Genomic DNA, 23,949 nt, shown 5'->3' on the forward strand with positions numbered 1-23,949 from the left:
AGCTTTCTTGATGTTGAGTCACATAATTCTCTTGGAGCATTACTTTTCTATCTAGAATCTAAGCATTCATTGGCAATGAGAGTTGCATCAATGTTTTCCCTACCTCTACTAAAAGTCATTTGTGCATTGTCCGCCAGCTTGTGAATCACCCTTTTAGGTTTCTATATGAGTAACTTTGAAATGATCTTATCAAAGCTACCAATTAGACTTATAGGTCTAGAATCTGTTAATTCAACTGCAGCACTCTTCTTTGGAATTAATGTTAGTTATGTAAGTGGGCATTAAAACACTTTTCAACTTTCTCTGGGGAATGAACAGAGGACTCCTGTGATATCTGCTTTGACTGTTGCCAGCATATCTGGTAGAAACCCATAGAAAAATCATCTCATCCTGGAGCTTTATCACTTGCACATTGTTTGATGATACCAAGAACCTTTTCTAGTTTATCTAGTTTAGTTTTGTTGAGTATACTCAACTGTATGTAGCTCCATGATGTAAATTTGGAATCCCAGCCTTTAGTGCTGAAAATTTATACACAAAATTGTTACCTTTGTCAAAAAAAAAAACTTTTTCTTCAGATGTCCTTTTGAAGCCATAATTCCTCCTGTATTGATTTTTGAGTAATCCCCCCTGTTGAGTGTAGGTCTTCATTTTCAAATACAACCTCTTAGAAAATTCCAATATTTCAATCTTGATCTCTCCTGGTTCCTGTTTCATGACTCCATTGACTTCCAATTTCCCAATATGATTGTGTCATTTGCAAGCGTTGGCCATCTTATGGAAGAATTTAGTATTTTGGTCACCTTATCTAAATCATAAACTTTTTTATCTTTGTCTTTAAGAGATCTATAATCTATTCATATTTGGGTAACTGTGCCGGTACCTTATTCTTTGTAAATTAGCCCCGACTAAAAAGTCTTCGTAAATTGTGTTGTTTCCCAGTGCCATGTTCAGTTATGCTAACTGTGCTATTACCTCATTATCTCTGTGTTCCAGTTTGCCAAAGTTGCATTTGTTCCACTCCCTCAGCTTAATTTGCAATAACTGTAATTTTTTTATAGAGCATAATCTCATCAACCACCCCAAAAAAGGAAAGGCTTCAAAAAGTTTCTATCTACATACTTCTCTTAAAAAAATCCTCACAAAATAGGCACCTATAAAGACTTCCAATAAACACCATTCGCATGAAAAATGTTTCAGTCTCTCTATGGTTGTTTAACTCTGAAGACGAGTATTCAAAAGTATCAAAACTCAACTATCGCGAGCATTACACGTCTCCATAGTAGTGACAAAAACACCACCAACATAGAACAAACTCTATTGCATTAATATGGAAATAAAATCTTCCCATTATTAGCAATGGATGCCCATACATACTTCTATTATATTGTTTGCACTCAAACTACATAAGCTACACTCAGAAGCATGCCCGACATTCAGCCTTTTTTTTATAGAGAAAGGTCCTATATATTTCATGCCATTAAAATTAATTTTTTAACCCAAATACCAAAAAAAATGCTACATTGGTTGTGAAATCCATATTAAGGTAAAATTACCAGCTTCTTCAGGATTTGTGGCTGAACAATCAGCAAGCTTCCCTGGAAGAGAGGATGATCTTAAGACACTTTTCTGTCTCACCAACTCCCGAGCCCTCTTTGCTGCAAGAGCTGCCTACATAAGGCGCAATAGATACAACTGGTAAACCATTTTTTTACAACACCACTCGAAGTTCTTGAGCGGCCAACTTAGTCAGCTTAATCATACAAAGATCAATCTTGTGCATCTAACAACATAGGTACCTTTAGAGCATTTAGTGACTTGGAAAGAATCGAATCTAGCACATCTGGATGCAATTCCAGATACTCAGTCAGATACTCTTGAACTGACTGATCGACCACCTTTCTAACCTCAGGATTTCCCAGCCTAGTCTTCAATGGATATACATAGCATACATAGACAATGTCAGCAAGAAGGCATTTGAAATTTTAAGGCTTTATAGAACTTTTATACCATAAAACTAACAAATATTTCAATCATGAAAGGAGAGACATACCTTAGTTTGTCCTTCAAATTCTGGATTCGGAACTTTAACAGAGATAACACAAGTTAATCCCTCTCTCACATGCTCGCCGCTTAAGTTTATATCCTTCTCCTGAATAATATTAATGAACAAAACTTGAGAGTAACCCAAATATCCCTACTTATAGGTACATTAACCAGAGACGAATCAAGCTAACACAGAAGATTTAGGGTATTTACTAGTTTGATTGCACTCAATCAATGTGTCAGAGGGAAAATGAACGGCAAATTTGAAAAGCAAATTGGAGATTTCAACTGAGTTTTAATTTGTCTTTTCCTCTTTGATTAAATGGATTTCTTTTTTCTTTGTGGAAGGCATCAATTAAATAGGATTTATTTTAAAGACAAAAACACCTTCTCTTACCAATCCTTATGGGCATTGATATTAATAATTTGAATGAAAAACTAACAGCCGTACAAAGACCCCGTGACTAAGATTTCGTGATAGTCCAGAAAGCACTGCTACTGTAGTTCTATAAGATGTGCGCATATAAGCAGTTCAAAGCTGATGAATTTTGTAAGAAGGCAAAGCCAGCACTACCAAAGTTCATTGACTTTGCACACTTGTGTTCACTTAATAATGTACTCCATCATAATTCCAAACATTCTACTTTGCTTGTTCCATTTATTTCACCACTTTTCCTAAATCAAAAGTCTCCTGTCTGAAAAAAACCAAACTAATACCACTAAATGTAATAGTGGTGTTGGTGTGGCAAGAACTAGACCACTATTTACACATCTCAACTTCTATCTTAAATAGATTCCAATTAACTCTAATGCATAGACTATTTGAAAAAATAAACTTTCCTGCCTTAATATGTAGTCACAATAAAGGATATCTAGATTACGAAGGAAGGAGTAAATTTTTTAGTTATTGCAATGGAAATTCTTTATTATACAAATTTAACTGATTTCATATATATAACTACAAACTCTTTAGGTTGTAAGATGGTAATCTAGATAGATTCATACAACTTTAGGATAATCCTCTAGCTCTTGCAAACATCAAACAATGAGAACATAAGGTGGTTGCTGGTGATGAAGTCAGTATTTTGAAGGCACTAAAGCTCCAAGGTGTGGACTGATTTTTTTCGAATAAAACAAGCAAAGGAATTACAAAGGGTAGCATGCACATCCGAGCAAAATGATCAAAAGGACAGAAGTGCAAGAGAAAACCCAGAAGACATCCAATATATTCAATGTTGTATGTGCAAGACTGGAATGGCTGGAGAGATACAAAAACAACCAAAGAGTTTTGTTGGAGCAAACAGAAAGAAAAGAACCAAAGAGCCTATTTTCAACAAACCTTGATTGTCTTTGACTTCTTCCCCAAACTGTTGAGTGTTCTTGTTAGGGCAGCTTTCACACCATCTATGTGAGTGCCACCATCAATCGTCCGTATGCTGTTTGCATAACCTAGCATCGTGTCTGAATAAGCATCTGAGCACCTGCAATAGAGAAAAGAAAAAACGTAAACCTAACAACTCTTGACAAAGTCATATTGCACACCAGTTGATGGTAGACAAATAAACCACTCAATGACAATATGGTGCAGCATATAATTGTGTGCTACTACAATTCCAACCATCCTTGATGGTGAAAAGAGTAAGGAGAGGAAGATGGGAAGAAGGATAAAAAGATAAGATATCTTACCATTGAAGAGCCATATCAATCGTGATTCCATCAGCTTCTTTTCTGAATCCCAGCACATCATGAAGTGGTTTCTAGAGCAAGAAGAAGTCAGGCACTACTTACAAGACTTCATATGACAAAAGCATCACCAGAAAAAACAGTTCATATTTTTTTAATAAAACGTGGTGTCCAGGCGCTTGCGTGCACCTCAACTAATTCCACCAAGTACGTGATACCTCCCACCAGCACAAGTACCAGGTAACTCTATCCAATAAGGCTTGTATAGAGGGGAGAAATCATCTAGTGTTTTGTCTTCTCTTGGATTTGAACCTTTCTCAATCTACTTCACAGATCATTAGGTCACACTCTTGGGTGTGGAAAAGACTGTCTTTTTTTCTTTTGATATCCCCAAATTTTCCAAGAGCTGGTAGTGCACAGTTGGAAACTCTGTAGATAACTGCCTGCCCCTTTACCCCTTTCCACTTAAATACTAAGCATATTGTGCTCTTACACTAGACCAAAGCCCGGGGACAGAGAGTCACTCTTAAATATACATCCCTGACATTATCTGACAGATTTCAGACTTGATTCCGATATACGATTCCTTTTGTACAAGACCAGTAGATCGTGATACCACGAAAGAGATACTCCGTTTCAGAAAATGCTTGTCCTCCTTTCTATTTGGAGTGACCAAATTGCTTCTCAAATGAAACTATTGAAAAATATTATAAACCACACTATAGAAATCAGTTCTACGTTTCTTCTATTTTGATAAGAGAAGCAAGTTATTCTATTATTCTGTAATACAAAAGTCAGACTATGTTTTTAGAAAGAACAAAAACGCCCAAATATGTTTAGCAACAAATATTAGAAAACTCAAATTTCAAGTCCTCTTAATAATAGTGCCAAATCAAAATGGGGAGAACAATGTCGAAACAAGGGAGCATAAAATATAATTTGTTGGCTCCATTCAATATTTTAGAAGTGATGGCACTGATGAACCTAGCAACAAGGACACTTTGTTACATGACATGTAAGTATGAGAGATCAGTAAATACATAGGTCAAGATTTAAACATGAATCTTTATCGACAGTTCTAAATTTTTCAATAACAAGCATTTTATTCAATAAATTCGAAAGAGGAAGGGAAAAGACAAGCACACTTTGTCTGCATTCAGCCATTTCACGTATTCAACCAATCCTCCAGCATAAAAGTACTCAGCATGTTGGATCTTCTCCGGATCTATGTCGTCCTTCTTGAGAACAATTGTGAGCTGAAATAAAAGATATGCTCAATTGTTTGAACTAAATGAATCTAGCATTTGAAGGTAGCTGTCAAGAATAAGAAGATTTGATTTCTTCGAAGAAATTTATGAATGTCTATGCACCAAAATGGTGCAGGCATAAGTGAGGAATGTCAGTTGCATTGAAATGAACTTCAGCATGCAGTCACCAAACGGCATAAGCATTTTCACTTAAACCATAGGTTGAAGAAGGAAGACATTGAAACACCAATAAAGTTGCTTTCACAAACAAAACCTCTTAATGGCGTCATTTGACAGCATCATTCAAAAAATGCAGCATGATTCTAATTAATACTACCAACAATACCTCGGGATTGAGGAAAGCAAGCTCCCTAATTCTCCCAGCTATGGTGTTATAGTCAAATTGTATTTCAGTTGTGAATACTGCAAAGGAAGATGACATCAGAATTTTAAATGTTCATTAAATGAAAATTGGAAACATGAAAAGAAAGAAGCCAGTGGCAAAATATTGGAGATTAAAAACAATATACATATATAACTACCTTCTTTATCAGGCCAAAACTGAATGGAAGTCCCTTGCCGATCTCTCATTTCCATTGGGAGCTCCTGACATATCAAAGTTGTTACTGGCTTCCCCCGTGAATATTTCTGTTTGTATTCTTTACCATCACGCCATATGGTAACTTCTAGGGCCTGTCAGAAAATATGATATAGATCACTAGGTCAGGAAAGCTGAAAGACTATTAACACAATGAGTTAGTAAAAGAGGGCCATTTTTTGGTGTTTTGCTCACTGTAGAGAAATTCCAGTACTAACTTTGTGCTGTTTATAAATACAAATAATACCTTAAAAAAAAAGGACCATGCATGTAAGCATTTAAAATGTACAATTTTAGCCACGCTCAGTCAAGCACAATCCATGTCAGTCTTTGTGACCATTTTCTTCCATTCATCAGGATTACTGTAGTACAAAGTGCTTCTCTCTCTCTCTCTCTCTCCCACACCAATCTTGACCTCCCCAACCCAAAAAGAAAAGAGAAGAAAAAAGATAGATGAGACATTACTTCTCTGATACTATTAGCATCCAATTTAAAGGAGGAAACCCTCAGCGGTCACATTTTCTACAAGGAGTATATCTGATGAAAAAGAGAGATATCTGAACTAGAGAGCAAAGGCAATTATCGGTTCACTTTATTTCCCTTTATCTACTTTTCTTTTTCTTTCTTTTTTTGAGAAGGTAACAATTTGTATTATAAACTAGTACTTAGGTAGTACTGGAAACCCCTTTACAAAAAAGTATGAAATCTAAGAACAGAAACGGCAAGCCTAGCATGATTCTAATACTTCTAGGATAGCTTCTGCATCAATAGGGGAACTCTTTGTACACCAAAAACATAATAACATAATACAATCTGTTTTGATAATTTGTAGGGATCTGCTTCTATCCTCAAAGCTTCTAGCATTCCTTTCTCTCCAAATGGTCCACCAGATGCATGCTGGAATGGTCCTCCAATAACTTCCGTTATTTGCCCCAATTCCTGCTTCCTCCCAACTTGAGAGAGTGTCAACAATCTTGCTAGGCATTGTCCACTGAATGCCTCTGAGATTGATGAAAATCTTCCACAGTTGATCAGTGATTTTGCAGTGTAAGAACAAATGTCTAACTGTCTCAGCTGCTTCCACACATAAACAACAGTGTGTCACCAGAATGTTGTCTCTTTTCCTTAGATTCTCATGCATTAGTACTGCCTCCTTTGCTAGCAGCCAAGTGAAACATGCCTCCTTAAGTGGAACTTTGGCTTCCAGATTTGTCTCCAAGGCCAATTGAGAGTTAGTGGCGCCCTGTTTATGACCTTGTAACCTGAGCTGACTTTGTATCTTCCTTTGTTGTGCTCTGTCCACCATAGGCAATCCTCCCCTTCCTTCAAACCTTGAAATGATTCCAACCTTTTAAAGAACTCAACTAATCTACAGACTTCCCAGTCATTTAAACTCCTTCTGAGAGATAGATCCCATCCTTGGGGAGACCACATTTCAGCCACTGTTCTATCTTTATGTAGTGCTAAGTCAAAGATATCTGGGAAGATCTCTGACAAACTACTATTACCAAGCCACTATCTTTCCAGAATCCTGTCCTGATACCATTGTGTACTGTTATAGTAGTATGATTCCTTAGGGAAGGCCACCAGTTCCTAATTGATCTCCAAACAGTAACACCATAGGGATTGGTTGCTTCCTTGGTGACCCATGAATCCATCTCTCCATACTTCAGCTTAATCACCTTGCTCCACATTGAGTGTGGTTCATGAGCATATCTCCACAACCATTTCAGTTTTAGAGCCTTGCTTTGGTTCTTCAAGTTTTTGATGCCTAATCCTCCTTGTTTTTTCCTGTGATCAGAACTTTCCATTCTACCTGATGGTATCCTTTTATCTACTTTTCTTTTCAGACATCCATTGGATACTGCACTATTTGGAGATCAGAAGGTCACTTAATAAAGAGTTGAACCATTCAACAATTGATTTGTGCCCACACATGCAAGACGTGAGCGATGGATTGTGCATAATCATATTCAGAATAGTCTTTCTCTGATTATAGCCTAAATAGATATCTGCTTTCCTTGAAATGAGATAAATGGCACCTCAGGGAAAGGATGGAGCACAATAACATTTTGAAATGAAAATCCAGAACTAGTCTAGGTTATAAGTCAACATTTTGGAAAACCCTGAACTGTATATTTAGTCACGAAAAAAAGAATCTGAGAATGTTTAAACAACTTAGTAAACATGCTGGAAGTTAAAAACACTTGAGGTCATTCTACCACGAAACAATACTTATCAGGTAAAGCAATGGCAGCGACAAACATAATTAAGGTACTGCTAGACATTCAAAAAGAGAACATAAAGCAAAGCTGAATAACTTGCTACAACTGGTGAAAAAAGAAAAGGGGCAACAGCACAAAGATTTCAAAATAACAAATCATGTATTCTTTATCAAATGCTAGCAGATATCTACAAGTATGAGATTGATACCTCTGACAATGCATTAACAACTGACAGGCCCACACCATGTAATCCACCAGACACACTATAGCCACTACTTGAGCCTCCAAATTTACCACCTGCATGCAAAACCTGCACATTTTTCTACCACATCACCAAGATATACTCTTGCAGTCTTGCTTCATTTCCTATCTTAAAACCATTGTTTCCATATAGACTGAAATTCATAAAACATTGATTTCCATAATTTCAATACAATGTGCAACAGTGCAACCAACATCAATAATTAGCATAAGACTCAATCCAGAAGAATATGATAAATTTTAATAGCCGGAAGCTACAATCTCATTGGTCTGTATAGTATATACCTAGTTGCTCAGAAATAACACACTTTTGAAGATATGCAACAGTTGAAACACACTGGATAACGTGACTGCATATCCGGTCATCTACTTTATCTATTACTATTATTAAAGCATGAACATCCATGCTAACATATTTGAAGGAAAAAATGACCATATAAAGTTGAAGGAGTTTGACTTTTAGAACCTTCTAGAAACAGAATTTACCACTCAACATTAGTCTACAAAAATGTAAGAACATTACAGAAATAATGTATTTTATGCCTCTCCCTTTACTTATCATTATTGTACCCGAAATACAGTTATCTGATCTGAATGTGAGAGTGATGAAGAAACTTATTTAAATTGTATTAGTAGTTGTGCAATTAGAGTTATTTTGGTGGATGCATGTCAAGCGTATACATTTCCGAGTTAACTTCTCATTTGCTAAAGCTTTGTTGTTTGTACTCCTAGATGATTGTGATTTTTAGCTTATAAATACATGTCTTCACAATTTAAAAAAGAAAATGATTTTGAAAAGACATCTTTTGTTATGGTGATTTAGAGATTAGAAATATACATGGAGCCGGTGAATGGTCATAGAGTTTTTCAATATATGTATCCAAGGTAAATTTTAAAGATGAAACTGCCCTATTGTCTAACATTGCTACCTGGATTGGCATCCCATTGTAGCAGTTTTCTTGGGTATAAGACTATTTATTTGTGTCTTTCTTTTAGATGCACTAACTTGTGGTGAGCTTAAATTTGGCAGCTTGAAATGTGTGAACTTTGCAGTATGGTAACAGAGATTGAACTCGTGAAGTTGTTTATGTTCTGAAATCTGTAATTATCCCTTTTTGGAGGTAGCCAGCATACCCTTAATGCTGAAGAATTCAACCTTACCAGTTTCAAAAAAAAAAAAAGTTGTTTATGTTCTTCTCCTAATCATTCGTCTTTGGGATTTTCATGATCCCAATTTTGAGTTTGCTTTTACGTTTTTTTTCATAATTGAGTAAGCCTCATTTGTTTGCACTTAATGGAGGTCTGAATCGACGTTAAATCATTAAGTGGATTTGTTTTCATTAAGATTTAAGCATTTAATTGGTCTAAACTTTGAATAGGTCTTCTTCTTTCTTTTTTTGAGTCAAATTTGGTCTGAATAGTAGTTAATCATTAAGATTTGGAACAAAGTCTTAATATCATTAAGAGGTATTCTTGTGTGGATAATATTCACCATCACTCTATCCACAATCACCACTAACCACCTTTGTCATCACAACCACCACCATTGCTTACACTATTGGTAACTGCTACCACACTTAACTCCTCCAAATATTAAGCTAAGATACAAACCATTCTTCAAATGGAATTCAATTTTTTTTTTTTGAGAAAGGTAACTTCAACTGGAATTTTTTTTTTCTTTTTTTTAAAATGGTAATGGTGTATTCTTCAGCATTAAGGAGATGTTGGTGACCTGCAAACAGAGGGGAACAAAAGAAGAGAAAAAAAAATACTTACAAGGGTCCTAATAATTCTACAATTTGTTCTGTAACCTCTAAACCTTTCTCTCTACACCAAAAATAAAAGGATGCAATACAATCCCATCTAACCTTCTGAATGGAATTGGACCTATCTTCAAAATTTCTACTATTTCTTTCTTTCCATACTGTCCACCAAATGCAATGTGGAATTATCCTCCACCATGCCTTTTGACTCTTGCTCCCTCCTCTTCTTATCCAACAACTCAACAAATCTGCAGTTCAATTTGAATTCAATTTGAACCCAATGAATTTGATAGTTCCTAGGTGTAAAGGTCCAATGTTGTGGGAAGTGTATTGGATGTGAACTAAGGTCATAACGAACCTCTAGCACAATGTTGAATTGAAAGTTTCTCTGTCAATTATGTTTTTATATAAGATCATAGAATGGATACACCAAAAGTAAAAGGTCACTAAACAATTCATTTTAATGCTTTGGAAAGGGATGCTCTTGTTCTCAAAACATCTCTGATTTCTCTCACTCCATATTGTCCACCAGATGCAGGCAGGGACAATCTTCCATCTCTCTTTGTGTCCTGACTGACTTCCATCTCTATTCCAACATGCTAGGACTTCTGCAGTATTTCTAGGCATGGTCCATGTGATACCTCTTCAGTTAATGAAATACTTCCATAGCTTCTCAGTCACTTTACAATGCAAAAAAAGATGGTTTATTGTCTCTGTCTCAGATTCACAAAAAAAGCATCTGGAGCATAAGTCCTTTCCTCTTTTCATTAAGTTATCCTGAGTCAGAACAGATTGTCTTGCAACAAGCCATGTGAAGTAAGCCACCTTATGTGGTATTTTCCCTTTCCAGATCATCTTCCAAGGCCACAACTCCTTTGTTTCAGTTGAAGTATCTAGTAATTTGTAGGCTGATTTCACCTTGAACTTGCCATCTTTCTCCAGCTTCCATGTCAATTTGTCTTCCTCACAAGTGAGGTTCTTGGCTTGTTCCAAGGTATTATAGAACTGAGTCATTCTCTCCACTTCCCAGTCATTGAGGAACCTTCTAAAAATCAGGTTCCATCCTTGTTCATTTCTGACTTCTACAATTGTAGCCATTTTCTGCTGATTGAGAATATAAATGTCTGGGAACTGTTGTCTCAAAGGTGTTTGTCCCATCCATGTATCATTCCAGAACAAAGTTTTCCTCCCATTTCCCATATTAATCACAGAGTTGTTCCAAATTCTTGGCCACTGATTTCTAATAGTTCTCCATAGACCCACACCATAAGGAGTATTGACCTCCTTAGTAGTCCATGATCCTTCCTTTCCATATCTTGCAAAGATAGTGTCCTTCCATAAGCTCTGATCATCTGTTGCTAGTCTCCAGAGCCATTTTAGCAGAAGGCTCTTATTGTGGGCTTTCAAATTCTTAATTCCCAGACCTCCCTCTTTTTTGTTGGAAATAACAGCATCCCACTTGACCAAGTGAAATTTCTTGACCCCTTCCCCATTACCTTGCCAAAGAAAATTTCTTCTGATTGTGTCCAGCCTCTGAATGATCTTCCCAGGCATAGGAAAAAGGGACATCATATATGTTGGCATGGCATCAAGAACACTGTTGATAAGTGTGACTCTACCAACCGAGGATAAGTATTGACTTTTCCAGTTAACCAACTTCCTTTCACATTTTTCTACCACAGAGTTCCAGATGCTCAAAGATTTACTCTTTGCTCCCAAAGGCATGCCAAGATAGGTGCTGGGAAGTTCCCCTATCTTGCCACCTAAAATGTTTGTCAGGAGGTCGATCTGTGGTACTTCATTCACAGGATATATAAAGCTCTTTCCCCAATTGATATGGAGTCCAGATATTGCTTCAAACATAATGAAAATAGCCCTTAAGTGTTTCAGTTGTTCACTTTCTGCATCACAAAATACTAATGTGTCATCAGCATATTGTAGATGGGAGATAGACACTCCCAGTGAATCCCCCTGACTCACTTTGAAGCCCCTAATTTTGTTATTAACCTGAGCAAACTTCAGCATATCACTTAGACCTCCCATAGCTAGGATGAAAAGAAAAGGAGAAAGGGGGTCTCATTGTCTCAATCCTCTCTCAGAGGAAAAGAAGCCAGATGGTGAGCCATTGATCAAAACAGAGAACTTCACTGTGGTCATACAAAATCTCATCCATTTTATCCAGGTGTTGCCAAACCCCATCCTCCTGGGTGTGCTCCACAAAAATTCACAGTTCAAGTGATCATAAGCTTTCTCTATGTCTAGCTTGCAAAGAATTCTTGGGACTTTGGATATGGTTCTCACATCTACACATTCATTGGCCACCAGAATGGCATCCATAATTTGCCTACCCTTTATGAAGGCCATTTGTTGTTCATCTACTAACTTTGGCATAACCATCTTGAGTCTTTCTGTTAGGATCTTTGAGATGATTTTGTAGAAGCTCCCAATTAGGCTAATTGGCCTAAAATCTTTCAATTCAGATGCTCCCACTTTCTTAGGAATCAGGGCTATAAAAGTGGCATTAAAACTTTTCTCAAAATAGCCCTAATCATGGAAATTCTGGATGGCAGCTACCACTTCCTCCTTAATCACTTCCCAGCACTGTATGTAAAAGGCCATTGAGAAACCATCAGGGCCTGGTGCTTTATCCCCTGCACATGAGAACATACTGTTTTTGATTTCCTGTTCTTCTAATTGGCCTTGCAATGCAATATTATCCTCTTCATTGATCATGAATTGGAATCTAGGATTGAATTGAGGTCTCCATACTTCTGCCTCCCTGTATAGTTCCTGGTAGAATCTAATTATTCCATCTTTGATCCCAACTGGTGCAGTAACATTAGCTCCATTTATGGTCAATTTGTCAATGTTGTTGTACCTCTTGTGACAATTAGCAATCCTATGGAAATATTTTGAGTTCCTGTCCCCTTCCTTGAGCCAAAGGGCCCTAGATCTTTGCCTCCAAGCCACTTCCTCCCTCTTTGCAATTTCCTCCAACTCCACTGTCAATACTGCTCTCAAGTAGGACTCATCTTCAGATAAAGTTCTCTGATCTTGAATCAAATCTAGATCAGCTAGTTGGTTGAGAGTGCACTGTTTCTGTATACCAAGATTGCCATGAAGTGTTTTGCTCCATTCTTTCAGCTTGATTTTCAGTAGTTTCAACTTACAAGCTAGTATATAGTCTGGTCTTCCCATGTAAGTTACAGAATTCCACCAATCTTTAATTCTTTCATTGAAGTCTTGAGTTTTTAGCCACCAGTTCTCAAACTTGAAATAAGATGTTTGTTTCTCCCAGTTACCACATTCCAACAACAATGGATTATGGTCAGATGTAACTCTAGGTAGGATTGATTGATTAATCTTCCTAAAGGAAACTTCCCATTCCTCGAAAATCAAAAATCTGTCTAGTCTTGCTGCAATATCTTGTCTGTCCCCTTTCCTCCATGTGAAACTACCACCTTCCAGTGGTAAATCTTGTAGTTCCATATCCTCGATAAAATCTGAGAAATCCTCCATCGCCTTATTCAATCTCTTGCAGTTCTTCTTTTCTGATGGGTACCTTACTACATTGAAATCCCCAGCCACCACCCAAGGTCCACTAAACATTCTAAGTATTTCAATCATTCTTTTTTGGATTATTAATGAAATCCTACACAATAACCCTAGGATTTTCAAGAAAACTCAACCCCAAGGTTCGGGAAAGGTTTTTGTGGTTCTTCTCCTTCCAAGAGAATATTTTCTTGGGTATTTCGAGCAATTAAAGTATGTAAGGATATCATAGCGAGGAACTCAGTCTTTATCATGCCCTACATCTATAGTTCCAATTAGTAAGACTAAGATCAAAACTAGGGATTTTACCCCATGTCTATAATTTCAAATTCCCTCTAATTTGAACTTCTTCTTGTTGAATTCTATTATTGAAACTATTGTATATCATATTCATTGATGATTCATGTTTATTCTACCACATGTACAATTTTTAGCTGAAGTTAGTGAAAACCTTGTCAGAGCATCTTATATGCATTGTTTTCATGAGTAAAGTATATTACAAGCTTTAAAGAATTATTTCAAGAAAACATATTTAGCTTCAAGTGCATTATTTCAAGAAGAGTTCAAGAAAGTATATTTAGCTTCAAGTACATTATTTCAAGAACGAGTTCAAGAAAGTATATTTAGCTTCAAGTACATTATTTGAGAAAGAAAGAAAAGTTAGTTTTAAAGAAAGCACAGATCAGTTCTAAAGAAGTATTATTGATCATAGACTCAAAGAAAGAAATTAGCAACTTTACCCTATAGTAGGAGATTTTTCCCTTAAGTGGGACAGCTTTAAAGTTATTGAGCATTATTACATTATTTTGGGAGTAGTATTGAACACCAAGCTAGGTAAGGGTTCAAACAATCCAAACCCCAAATTTGCGCCGCCAACATATGATAGGATCATGCCGTTGATTCGGACGACTCCTTAAAATGCCCCTGGTAAGGGCTCAAAGATTGCATCTGTTAGTTAAGTTTGTCCTTTATTTTAGCAATATATAAGATGGCTCTAGCAATGTGGACAAGAGGTTGTATCATCACGAGGCTCACATGATGGTTGTCGGTTAGAGAAACTCCCAAAAAAATTAAAGTTATATTAATTTCAGTATTTGCTATTATTGCATAATCAGTTGTAAAATTTTGTTGTTAAAGTACACTTGCATTACTCCTCAGTTGACTATATTTCAGTCTATCTTCATATTTGCTCAATCAGCTCACTATCTTCAATTTTAGCTAGTTATTTCATTCAGCTATTCTACATATAGTATTTCATGTCCTGACGTCATTCGACGTTGCATCTTTAAATGATGCAGATTAAGGTATTTAGGATATGCAGCAGATGCTTTATTAGGATTTCTTCCATTCAGCATTGGTGAGACCTCCATGCTTATGGAGGGCTCTAGTTTATCTAGCTTATTTAATGGCTATAGCCTATCGACATTGCTAGTAGAGTATTTAGGTAGCTGGATATCTTGTCGCAGCACCTATCTTCTTCAGTATATTAGAGGCTTCATAAACGAGCTAGTTGATTGATAGATTTAGTTTATTTTATGAACATCTATACTATTTAGCATTTCAAAATTTTGCTTTAAAGTTATTGAGATCATTTCCTAAAAATTATTGCATGCTCATCTTTTGAAAGCTTTTGCATGGGGTTACAACATCTATTAGTACACCAGGCCAAGGGTTGGTTGGAACCAGCAATGGTTTTGAGTGCCGACTATGCCTAGGGTGTTGGTTCAGGGTGTGGCAGCCACCACCATTTCGATCCTCTATAGCTGCTGCCACATCCACCACCAATCTCAACCAATATCATCACTATGGTCAATTCCTTCTACCAACAAACTCTGTCATCACAACTAGCATCACCGGTAGTGCCAGCAAGATGAGCCCATATTTTGGTAACCCGCCCAACCCGCACATATTTTAATGGGTTTGGTGAGTGACCTTTTAGATGGGTAAAATGTGATTTTATACCTATATTCAACCCATAGAAATATGGGTAAAATATGGGTTAGCCAATTGGGTTAAGCTTTCAACTTTCATTCACTCAAAATTCATGGTATCACCAAAAGTGTTATAACTTCTCCTTTTTTTTTTATGTTCTAATTATTCCTCTCTATAATTGAAAAGGTAAAGTCTTTGACCCTCCAAAAAATATACATATTACATATATACATTTCTTTTGTTAATTATAATTATATCTTTTTTTGTTTAATTTTATATTGGATAGCAAATAACAGTGTAAAGTAAGCATGTCATGTATTAGTATTGATATTGTGTAAAGTGCCTTAAACACGTTTTACTCCTAAAATGCAAAAATTCATTTATTACATAAATTTATTTTATATTGAAAACTTATAGGAATTTTTTTGACTTCAATGATACAATAAAACTAAATAAAGTATTTTCAATATTTTTCATCTAAGAAAAGGCTAAAACATTTTATCCATGTTTAATTCTAAAGTAGAGTACTATTTAGTATTTACTCATGAAAATATGGGTAGATATGGGTAAACTTGTATTTTACCCAACCCATTTTTACCCATATGAAATATGGGCTGGTTGAATTATTACCCATTTTATGTTGACCCATTCTCAACCCGCCCAAATTTTACCCAACCCGCTCATTAGGGAAGGCAATGGGGCGGGGCGAGGTGAGTTTAAAGCTATGCGGGGCAGGGCGGGTTTAAGGTTGTGCGGGGCGGGTTTAAGTGGGTTTTTTAAAAATTAATGTGGGGCAGGGCGGGTTGCGGGTATAAGTGATTTTATGTGGGTTCAAACTTAATTTTAAGTGTTTACATGTAGAGTATTATTTAGTAAGATAATTTCTTTAAAGCTACTAAAATATTCAAGATAGTAATGAAAATGGTTCAATAAAAAATAATATAATTTCTTACATGTTTCCCAATTGACCTCTAAAAAATAAAATTTTAGTCACTATCCTATTAAATTAATACAACTTAATGAAAAAATAATTTTATTTGTATGAATTTTATTTTTAGTATCAAACTTAACTAGAAAAAGAAAATATTAAGAAAATTATGCGGGGCGGTCTATAGGGGGTGGGGTGGGGTGGGGCGGGTTGAAAATGAAAAAAGTTGTTTGTGGGGCGGGTTGGGGCAGGGCAAATTAAAAGTTTTGCGGGTTAAGCTCAACCCGCCCCCGCCCCCGCCCCTGCCCCATTGCCATCCCTACCACTCATATGCCACCACTAATCACCGGCAAATACCACCATACATTCTCGATCAATACCACCACCGTTGCCACCTTCACCACTACTATCATCCATTACCACCAATGTGGTAACCAACCACCTCCATCATAACTAGCACCGCCACCAACTACCACAAATACATCACCACACATTCTTTAACCACCACCAACTACTAACATCAACCAACTTCACCAATAGAACCACTAACACCACTACCAATCGCCACCATCATGACAGTCACCACAACACCAACCACCTTCACCATCATAACTATCACCACCATCATTACTAGCCACTAACAACAACTATTACCATCATCACCACCACTATAAACCATCTCCGCCATCACTAGCAAGCACAAGTGTTCCATTTTTTTAATCAACTAATGATTTGATTTTTTAATATTATTCTTTTAATATTTAATTAATTTTTATTTGAATAGTATATTTATTATGTACATATAAATAAATAATGTACATTCATATGGATATTGAAAAACAAACCGTCTTAATCATTTAGTATTCAAATCTAGAGACAACATCTTAATCATTGAAATGTGCATTCAAATTCAAACGTCTTCATATTAATGAAAACAAATAAAACCGAAATTTAAAAGCAAGTTGATTCATAGAGATTTAATGATAATGTTCAAAATAACTTTTTGAATTAAAAATAGAATGAAATAGATTTGAGAGCAGCTAAAGGAATAAAGCATGGCCTATGAAATTAAACAATAGATGACTTCTTGTTGATTGATTCATTAGAAATTTCTGAGATTAATTAAAGGAGTAGATTGATTCTAGAATATTATAATCGATGGTACAATTTTTAATTTTCCTTATTTTAGTCTTAGGACACAATATATTTTTACTACTCAAACGTTTTATTTAATTATATTTGTGTGATTTTAGAAAAGAATCATGTGTACTAGTAATATAGGGCTCACATGCAAAGCATGTGTCCAACTACTTTAAGCAAGAGTAAATTTGTTCTTTGTTTAGGCTTTTGAAGTCTAATTAAGTTTGAGTGGTAGCTCTACTCTATAAGTACATTTTCTGGATTACACTTATAAAAACAGATCTAAACATGTGATTGTACACAAAGCGGAAGTGGAAGTGGAACCTTGCACCTTACTCCAACCAATTATGCTTTACTGTTGTAGTGTTTTACAAATGGCTAATAATGTTTCTTGTAAGGCGCATAAACTTTGGGTTGATGATACCACTGCTCTGAGTTTCTTTGGTCGTGTTCTGTTTAACTAATGATGGTAAATAGAAGATTATGCACTGGTCGATATTTAGTTCATAGCCACCATATGTATGGGAAGGATAAGACAACTGGGGAAGTAAGACGTCGGAAAAGTACAACTAAGCTCCACTAACTCTTCTATAAAAGTTGAATGAGATATTATTGACTGTTGAATTTTAAAAATAAAAAATTAATAACCAAGAAAAATTCCCAAGGAATAGTGGCGCAAAATTTGAAATACAGTGAATAATGGACCTTAACCCCTCTCCATTTAAATGCCATGCTTTTGTCTGGAGCAGGGTTAGGACCTGTGATTTACGTTAACCCCTACATCACGCACTAGATCAGAACTGTTGGAGCAACTATACCTTTATCTTTCAATATCGGGGAACTATCTTTAGGAGTACAAAAAGAACTTGCTTTCTTAAATCCTACTTCCTTATGATTATACAGTTAGCTTTAAGGATTTCCAAAAGAATAAAATATCTCAACCACCAGTAGGTTAAATGTTCTCATAACTTTAAACACACTTCTATAACCCTGGTAATTAGATGAGAAGTTGACATTGAGCCCCACACATTGAGTAGGATAAAACATAAAACACAAACACACACACACACACACACATATATATATGCATCTAAGAATGGATATCCGTACAAACATACCGTCAAGACTGTTTCAAGAGAAGATTTCTTTGTCACTGGATGCAACTCTGTTGGAATCTGAAAAAATCCCAACAAAATGTTAAATTTAATGAGAATCTTCTTTTCCACTCAACAAGCATAGGATTTGATCAGGATAGAAAATTTAAGGGGCTTTGACAACTATAGACAAGCAAATCAATTTCTTATTAGCACACATCCTGAAACCATTTCTATCAAATGCAGCAGTCCAGGTCCCAGGATCTCTCCTTGAAAGGGAGGACAGACCATGATAATATGCAAGGGAGAACAGGAGATAATCACAAACATCATATTATGGGTAATACAACATAATATCAAAAGAAGGTTGAGTCAATCCTTTATGAGATGACAGGCAAACCATTTGCAATAATTACATAAGATAGTGTGCACATTCTCCCATGACATTAGTTCCACTTCTGTACAAGAGAAGAAGACAGCTCATACCCCACGGCCATTGTCAGTGATGCCAACGGAGTTATCAGCATGGAGGACCACATCTATCTTTGTTGCGTATCCTGCTTGTGCCTCATCAACGGCATTATCCAAAATTTCATAAACCTAGAAGAAAATATGATTAATAACTGGGGCATCAGTCAAGAATAAACAAAAGCATAATTAGCACCACCAAATACATCAAAAGAAAGGAAACAGAAAAGGCCAGAGATACCAAATGGTGGAGACCACGAGGTCCTGTGCTTCCTATGTACATTCCTGGTCTTTTTCTGACAGGATCCAAACCTTCCAATACCTAAAGAAGCAGCAATTTGAATGATTATTTTTACTGGTAAATTATCAACATATTATTCACATCATTAACTTTTTTCAATAGTAAACAGAAACAATTTAGGAAGAAAATTACTGCTGAGAAACAAACAAATAGAAGATGTCCTACATAACTATATATATGCATTAAGCAGCAAGATGTTAATGAAAGTTAAGTTTGAAGGTTACTGTCTTTTACATTCTTATCCAAGTAAACTGTATCTCAAAAGCTGACTGTGCCTTGCAGCGTTCCATACAAGGTAATGCACAATATAGTAGTGCTTATCCACTCTTCAGTCAATGAGAGACTAAACACTATGTATCCACTGCATGTACTTCAGTACTTATGAATGTATACTTACACTCAAAATAAAATATTTGACATCGGTGTTGCATCACCAGTGAAAGAAGTTTTTTTTATTCTACTATTTTCCTAGTCACCCTAAACTACGTGTTTATATTCAAGTCAAGCTAATCATAAGAAATCAACAACTCCAAACCTACATAACACACTGATAGAGCAGATTAATGAGCAATCTACGCATATAAATATCCTTGATCAAATAAAGGACAGAAAGGTAAAGAAGAAACAAGACCACCAAAGTAAATTCAACTTATTTCCCCAGAGCAGCAACTGAAAGAGAAAATACTGTTGCATCATATTTGCAACAGCTGTAGGGTCGAGAAGCTCTCAGAACAGAGTAAAGTGAAAAGGACAAAAAGATTAAGGGTAAGTAACAAAATTGAAAAGAAAGAATTGCATTTTTTTTCATTATTTACATGTATAACACCAGATCACTTATAAATGGATGATAACTTTCAAAATTCATAATAAGATCGGGTGTGTTTGGTATAAAGACTCTGTTTTTGTTTTTGAAAAAATTATTCAATGTCTAGCAACATTGTATTGTGTAAATATTTTCTCAAAGGAAATTATTTTCCACCAAAGGGAGGAATATGACTTCCGTCACTGATGTGAAATTATTTTCAATTACAAATATCTCAACTCTTACTTCAATTCACTAATTCACTTATCTCAGGCCCACTACAATGCTAGAACGGAGGCAGAAAGAGGAGCAAGACGACATAGTGGTGGAATACAATCTCAGCATTCATAAGACTATTAAAATGAAAGATAGAAGATAAAGCTAACTCAATTGAAAAGATCAAATTTAACTGTATACTTCTATTTTCTTTTTGGTCGAAGGAGGAATCTGTAAATGAACCAGAATCAATACTTAGCCTCTTAGAATCCCTATACATTGGAAAAGGATTCTTCTTTTGCTTTTTGCTAACCTGTTAATATCTCAACACTTTCTTAGTGTTACATTTACAGTACAATTACCTCTCTCAAAAAAATTTAAAAAAATCACTAGCTTCAGACCTTACTTATTCATCAACTTTTATTATTTTTTACCCAACAAAATGTTAGAAAATGATACGACAAAAGATCTCCCAAGGTAAAACACTTCCCACAGAAAGCATTTTCCATCTTAAGTACACTACCATTTTAATCTAATATTTCAATCTATTTTCTAATAGAGAGAATAGCTTCAAATACTTAACATAGATTTCAGATATTTCTATTTTATCTAGCAGAGATTGGTTAATTATTTGTATAAGTTAAATTCTTAGTGTTCTGAGGAACTACAAATAGCAAAGGCCACATAGTGTCTAAAGCATTCTGTCCCTGCTTTACTTGTCCAATGCCTGTCATTGCGTCAGTTTTTAATCTTCAAAAGTGCTTTCATTTTAGAAACGAATAGTCCACCAACCTAGAATCCAGCATCAAGCTGTGATCCCATCTTTGTAGACATTACACCACAATGAAATTTTCTCACTTGAAAGACATTACTCTTTCAGGTTTCACGAAAGGACCTACACTATCTAGGACTCTAAAATAATATGTTTGTTTCCTGCAGGATCGATAGTTCTTCACTTTCACCCAATCTAAAACGTCATATATGATAATGACAATAGTTTTTCTTTCACCTGAATTTGCTCAGAACCATAAGCTTTTGACTTAGTATTTTCTTGAAAAGCCTCAGTAGTAATGCTTGATGACATAAAAGCTCTTGGAGACACCACGTTTCTAATAAAAATCCCATCCGACACCCTTCTCAGCCTATTAATCACCCTGCAACAAATCCAAAAGTTGTGTAGCAGATAACCAATAAGCAAATTTTCAAGAACTCAAATAGTTATAAACAAAGAAAAGGGTTGCATTTCCCTCTTTTGAAATAAGACCAACAGCCTCTCTTTAGACATATTCAGCTGACCAAGAACATTCACACACCTCAAAAATGAAGTTATATGTTCCAACCAAACAAGAACAACAATCAATTTTTCAAAATACAGAGAAAAAAAACATATATAAAAAACAAATTAACATGTATTGGGTGTGCAACATTCAACTCACTTGATGAAATATATTACACCAGTAACTAAAGTCCAAAACCAAAATTGCTACACAGCGATAAAGGTAGCACCTTTACCCTCTTTAAATTCAAACCCATATACTAATAAAATATTAAACTGGTAAGAACAAAAAAGAGACTCTAGTAATCAAAATTAACCTTCATTTCAACAAATAACCCAACCAAAACCCAAAACATTCTTATTAATCCCTACATCAGAAAATGGTACAGCTTGTAAATTCAATACCCAAAACAGAAACATGAAAAAAAAAAATACACTTGCTACAAAATGTCCTTCATTTTAACAAAAATTCAGCTAACCTTACAAAATTAACTTTGTCTAACTTAAAACACATAAAGAAACGGATACATAAAGAGGGGCGAGAGAGAGGAACCTGGTGTTAATGAAAATAGAGGGTGGAGAAAGAGAGGTTGAAGAAAAGGGAAGAGTATGAGAGTGACAATGAAGAAGATAGCGAAAAGCCATGCGACGAAGAGAGTATTGAAGAGGAAAAGGTTTTAGCAGAGCCATTCAGACATTTACTCAAACACAAAGCCTACACTATTGCTTTGCTTTACTTTCTATGAAGAAGAAGTAGATAAGAGTAGTAAAATATTTTGTTTGAATAAATTCTTTACTTTATCCCCTCTCTAAACCCTATATTATTCAATTTTGAGGTTCGCCAACGCGCGAAACTAATGTTTGGGCTCATTTTATCGACCCTTCCCCCTTACATGGGCCCATCAAAAATGGATTAATTGAGGAGAAATTCAAAAAGAGCAAACTATATAGATTTTGCTTGTTTAGATCCTAATTACTAAGATTTATGGTAATTTTAAATATTACTTTATGTGTTATATTTTGTTCTTTGGATACTGTTATTATTACTCGACAGATACATGTATTCGACGATTTGAAAAAAGCGAGATACATGTTTTATTCATTTGAATTAAATGATTGTAACTAATTTTCTTGAATTAAGGAGTAATTGAAGATTAATTGACTACTCTAACAGATTTTCATCATTCTCGGTATATCAACTCTAACAAATATTCCATGTCAAATTCATAAAATCAAAATAATTTTCTAATTGTAAACTTCATCTTCTTGGCAGCAATTCATTTTTTTTCTTTGTTTCTTGAGGTTGTGAGTTTTTGTCACAATGGTCAATATCACCATATTGTTGAGGTTTTCATGTTCATGAATTTCATATATTGATTACAAAAATTATATAATCAATGGAATACTATTGAAAGATAACGTGGCCTACAACGATATAGTTAAAGGTGTTTCAACACAACTAGGAATCGATCATACATGCAAAATCATGGAGATCAGATACACGATGGAAGACAATTTAATTGCAACGAAAATTCGAAACGAGATGGGAATGAGATTTTTTCATGAAATTAAGAAGACGTCAAATAAATTACGGGTTGTATCCATTATGCATAACAACTATAGAGCAAAACTTGGATATAATAGTAATGGTGAAATATCTTTTGAGGTCGATATATCAATTGTTCAAGTGGGAGCTGAAACTTCATTAGTTCTTGGAAAAAATCGTAATGTTGAGGGGCAATGCGTTTTGGATATGGATTTGGATCATGTTATTGTCAATTGTAATCACAAAGTTGTTCAGATTATTAAGCAGATTATAAGGACAAAGCTACAATTATGTCTGTAATTTTCAATTCAAAGTTGAAGATTAGTCATATATCGATTATTATTTTGTAGGATGTATCTCAGAAACATAATGTATATCTTTTTAAGAGTAATGATCTTAGATTTAAAATTAATGATTTTTCTAGCATGTATCTTTACTTTTTAGCATGTATCTTAGAAACATAATGTATATCTTTTTAATAGTAATAATCTTAGATTTAAAGTAATGAATTTTCTACTATGTATCTTAGTTTTATAGCATGTATCTCAAAAACATAATGTATATCTTTTTAATAGTAATGATCTTAGATTTAAGAGTAACAATTTTTATAGCATATATTAGTTTTTCTAAGCTCGTATCTCATAAAAATAATGTATAATTTATTAAATGTGTGCCTTTGTGTGCAGTTATTTTTTGAGATGTTTATATGAGGAGTGTCAGTGGTTATTCAAAGCATCTTGTTTGATTAAGTCAACCTTTTCTCAAGTTAGATGTTTTAGTAACGATCATACATGTTCATTGAAGGATAAGGTATACTCACAGTATCAAACAACAATTGGTTTACTAGCGAAAATAATTGCTCCAAAATATG

The 23,949-nt window shown here is 35.2% G+C and overlaps 1 protein-coding gene across 2 annotated transcripts in view; it reads right to left on the bottom strand.

Annotated features, from left to right (window-relative positions):
- The window catches only part of LOC125823417 (DNA gyrase subunit B, chloroplastic/mitochondrial), a 47,393-nt gene extending 25,121 nt beyond the window's left edge, over window positions 1-22,272 (bottom strand). For both annotated transcript variants that reach the window (XM_049502801.1, XM_049502800.1), the window contains exons 1-14: window positions 22,086-22,272; window positions 21,266-21,410; window positions 19,179-19,259; window positions 18,956-19,069; window positions 18,494-18,550; window positions 8,008-8,109; window positions 5,519-5,669; window positions 5,323-5,399; window positions 4,875-4,985; window positions 3,733-3,803; window positions 3,386-3,527; window positions 2,054-2,152; window positions 1,800-1,928; window positions 1,557-1,671 (exon numbers count right to left, since the gene is read on the bottom strand). In XM_049502801.1, coding sequence (XP_049358758.1) covers window positions 1,557-1,671; window positions 1,800-1,928; window positions 2,054-2,152; window positions 3,386-3,527; window positions 3,733-3,803; window positions 4,875-4,985; window positions 5,323-5,399; window positions 5,519-5,669; window positions 8,008-8,109; window positions 18,494-18,550; window positions 18,956-19,069; window positions 19,179-19,259; window positions 21,266-21,410; window positions 22,086-22,222 — 1,531 coding nt within the window. In that variant the 5' untranslated portion in view covers window positions 22,223-22,272. The remainder of the gene's footprint in view (window positions 1-1,556; window positions 1,672-1,799; window positions 1,929-2,053; window positions 2,153-3,385; window positions 3,528-3,732; window positions 3,804-4,874; window positions 4,986-5,322; window positions 5,400-5,518; window positions 5,670-8,007; window positions 8,110-18,493; window positions 18,551-18,955; window positions 19,070-19,178; window positions 19,260-21,265; window positions 21,411-22,085) is intronic.
- Between the last annotated feature and the right edge of the window lie 1,677 nt (window positions 22,273-23,949).

Source organism: Solanum verrucosum, unplaced genomic scaffold, assembly GCF_900185275.1.
Source record: "Solanum verrucosum unplaced genomic scaffold, falcon-dt-bn FXZP01000012.1, whole genome shotgun sequence".
NCBI classification, from domain to species: domain Eukaryota; kingdom Viridiplantae; phylum Streptophyta; class Magnoliopsida; order Solanales; family Solanaceae; genus Solanum; species Solanum verrucosum.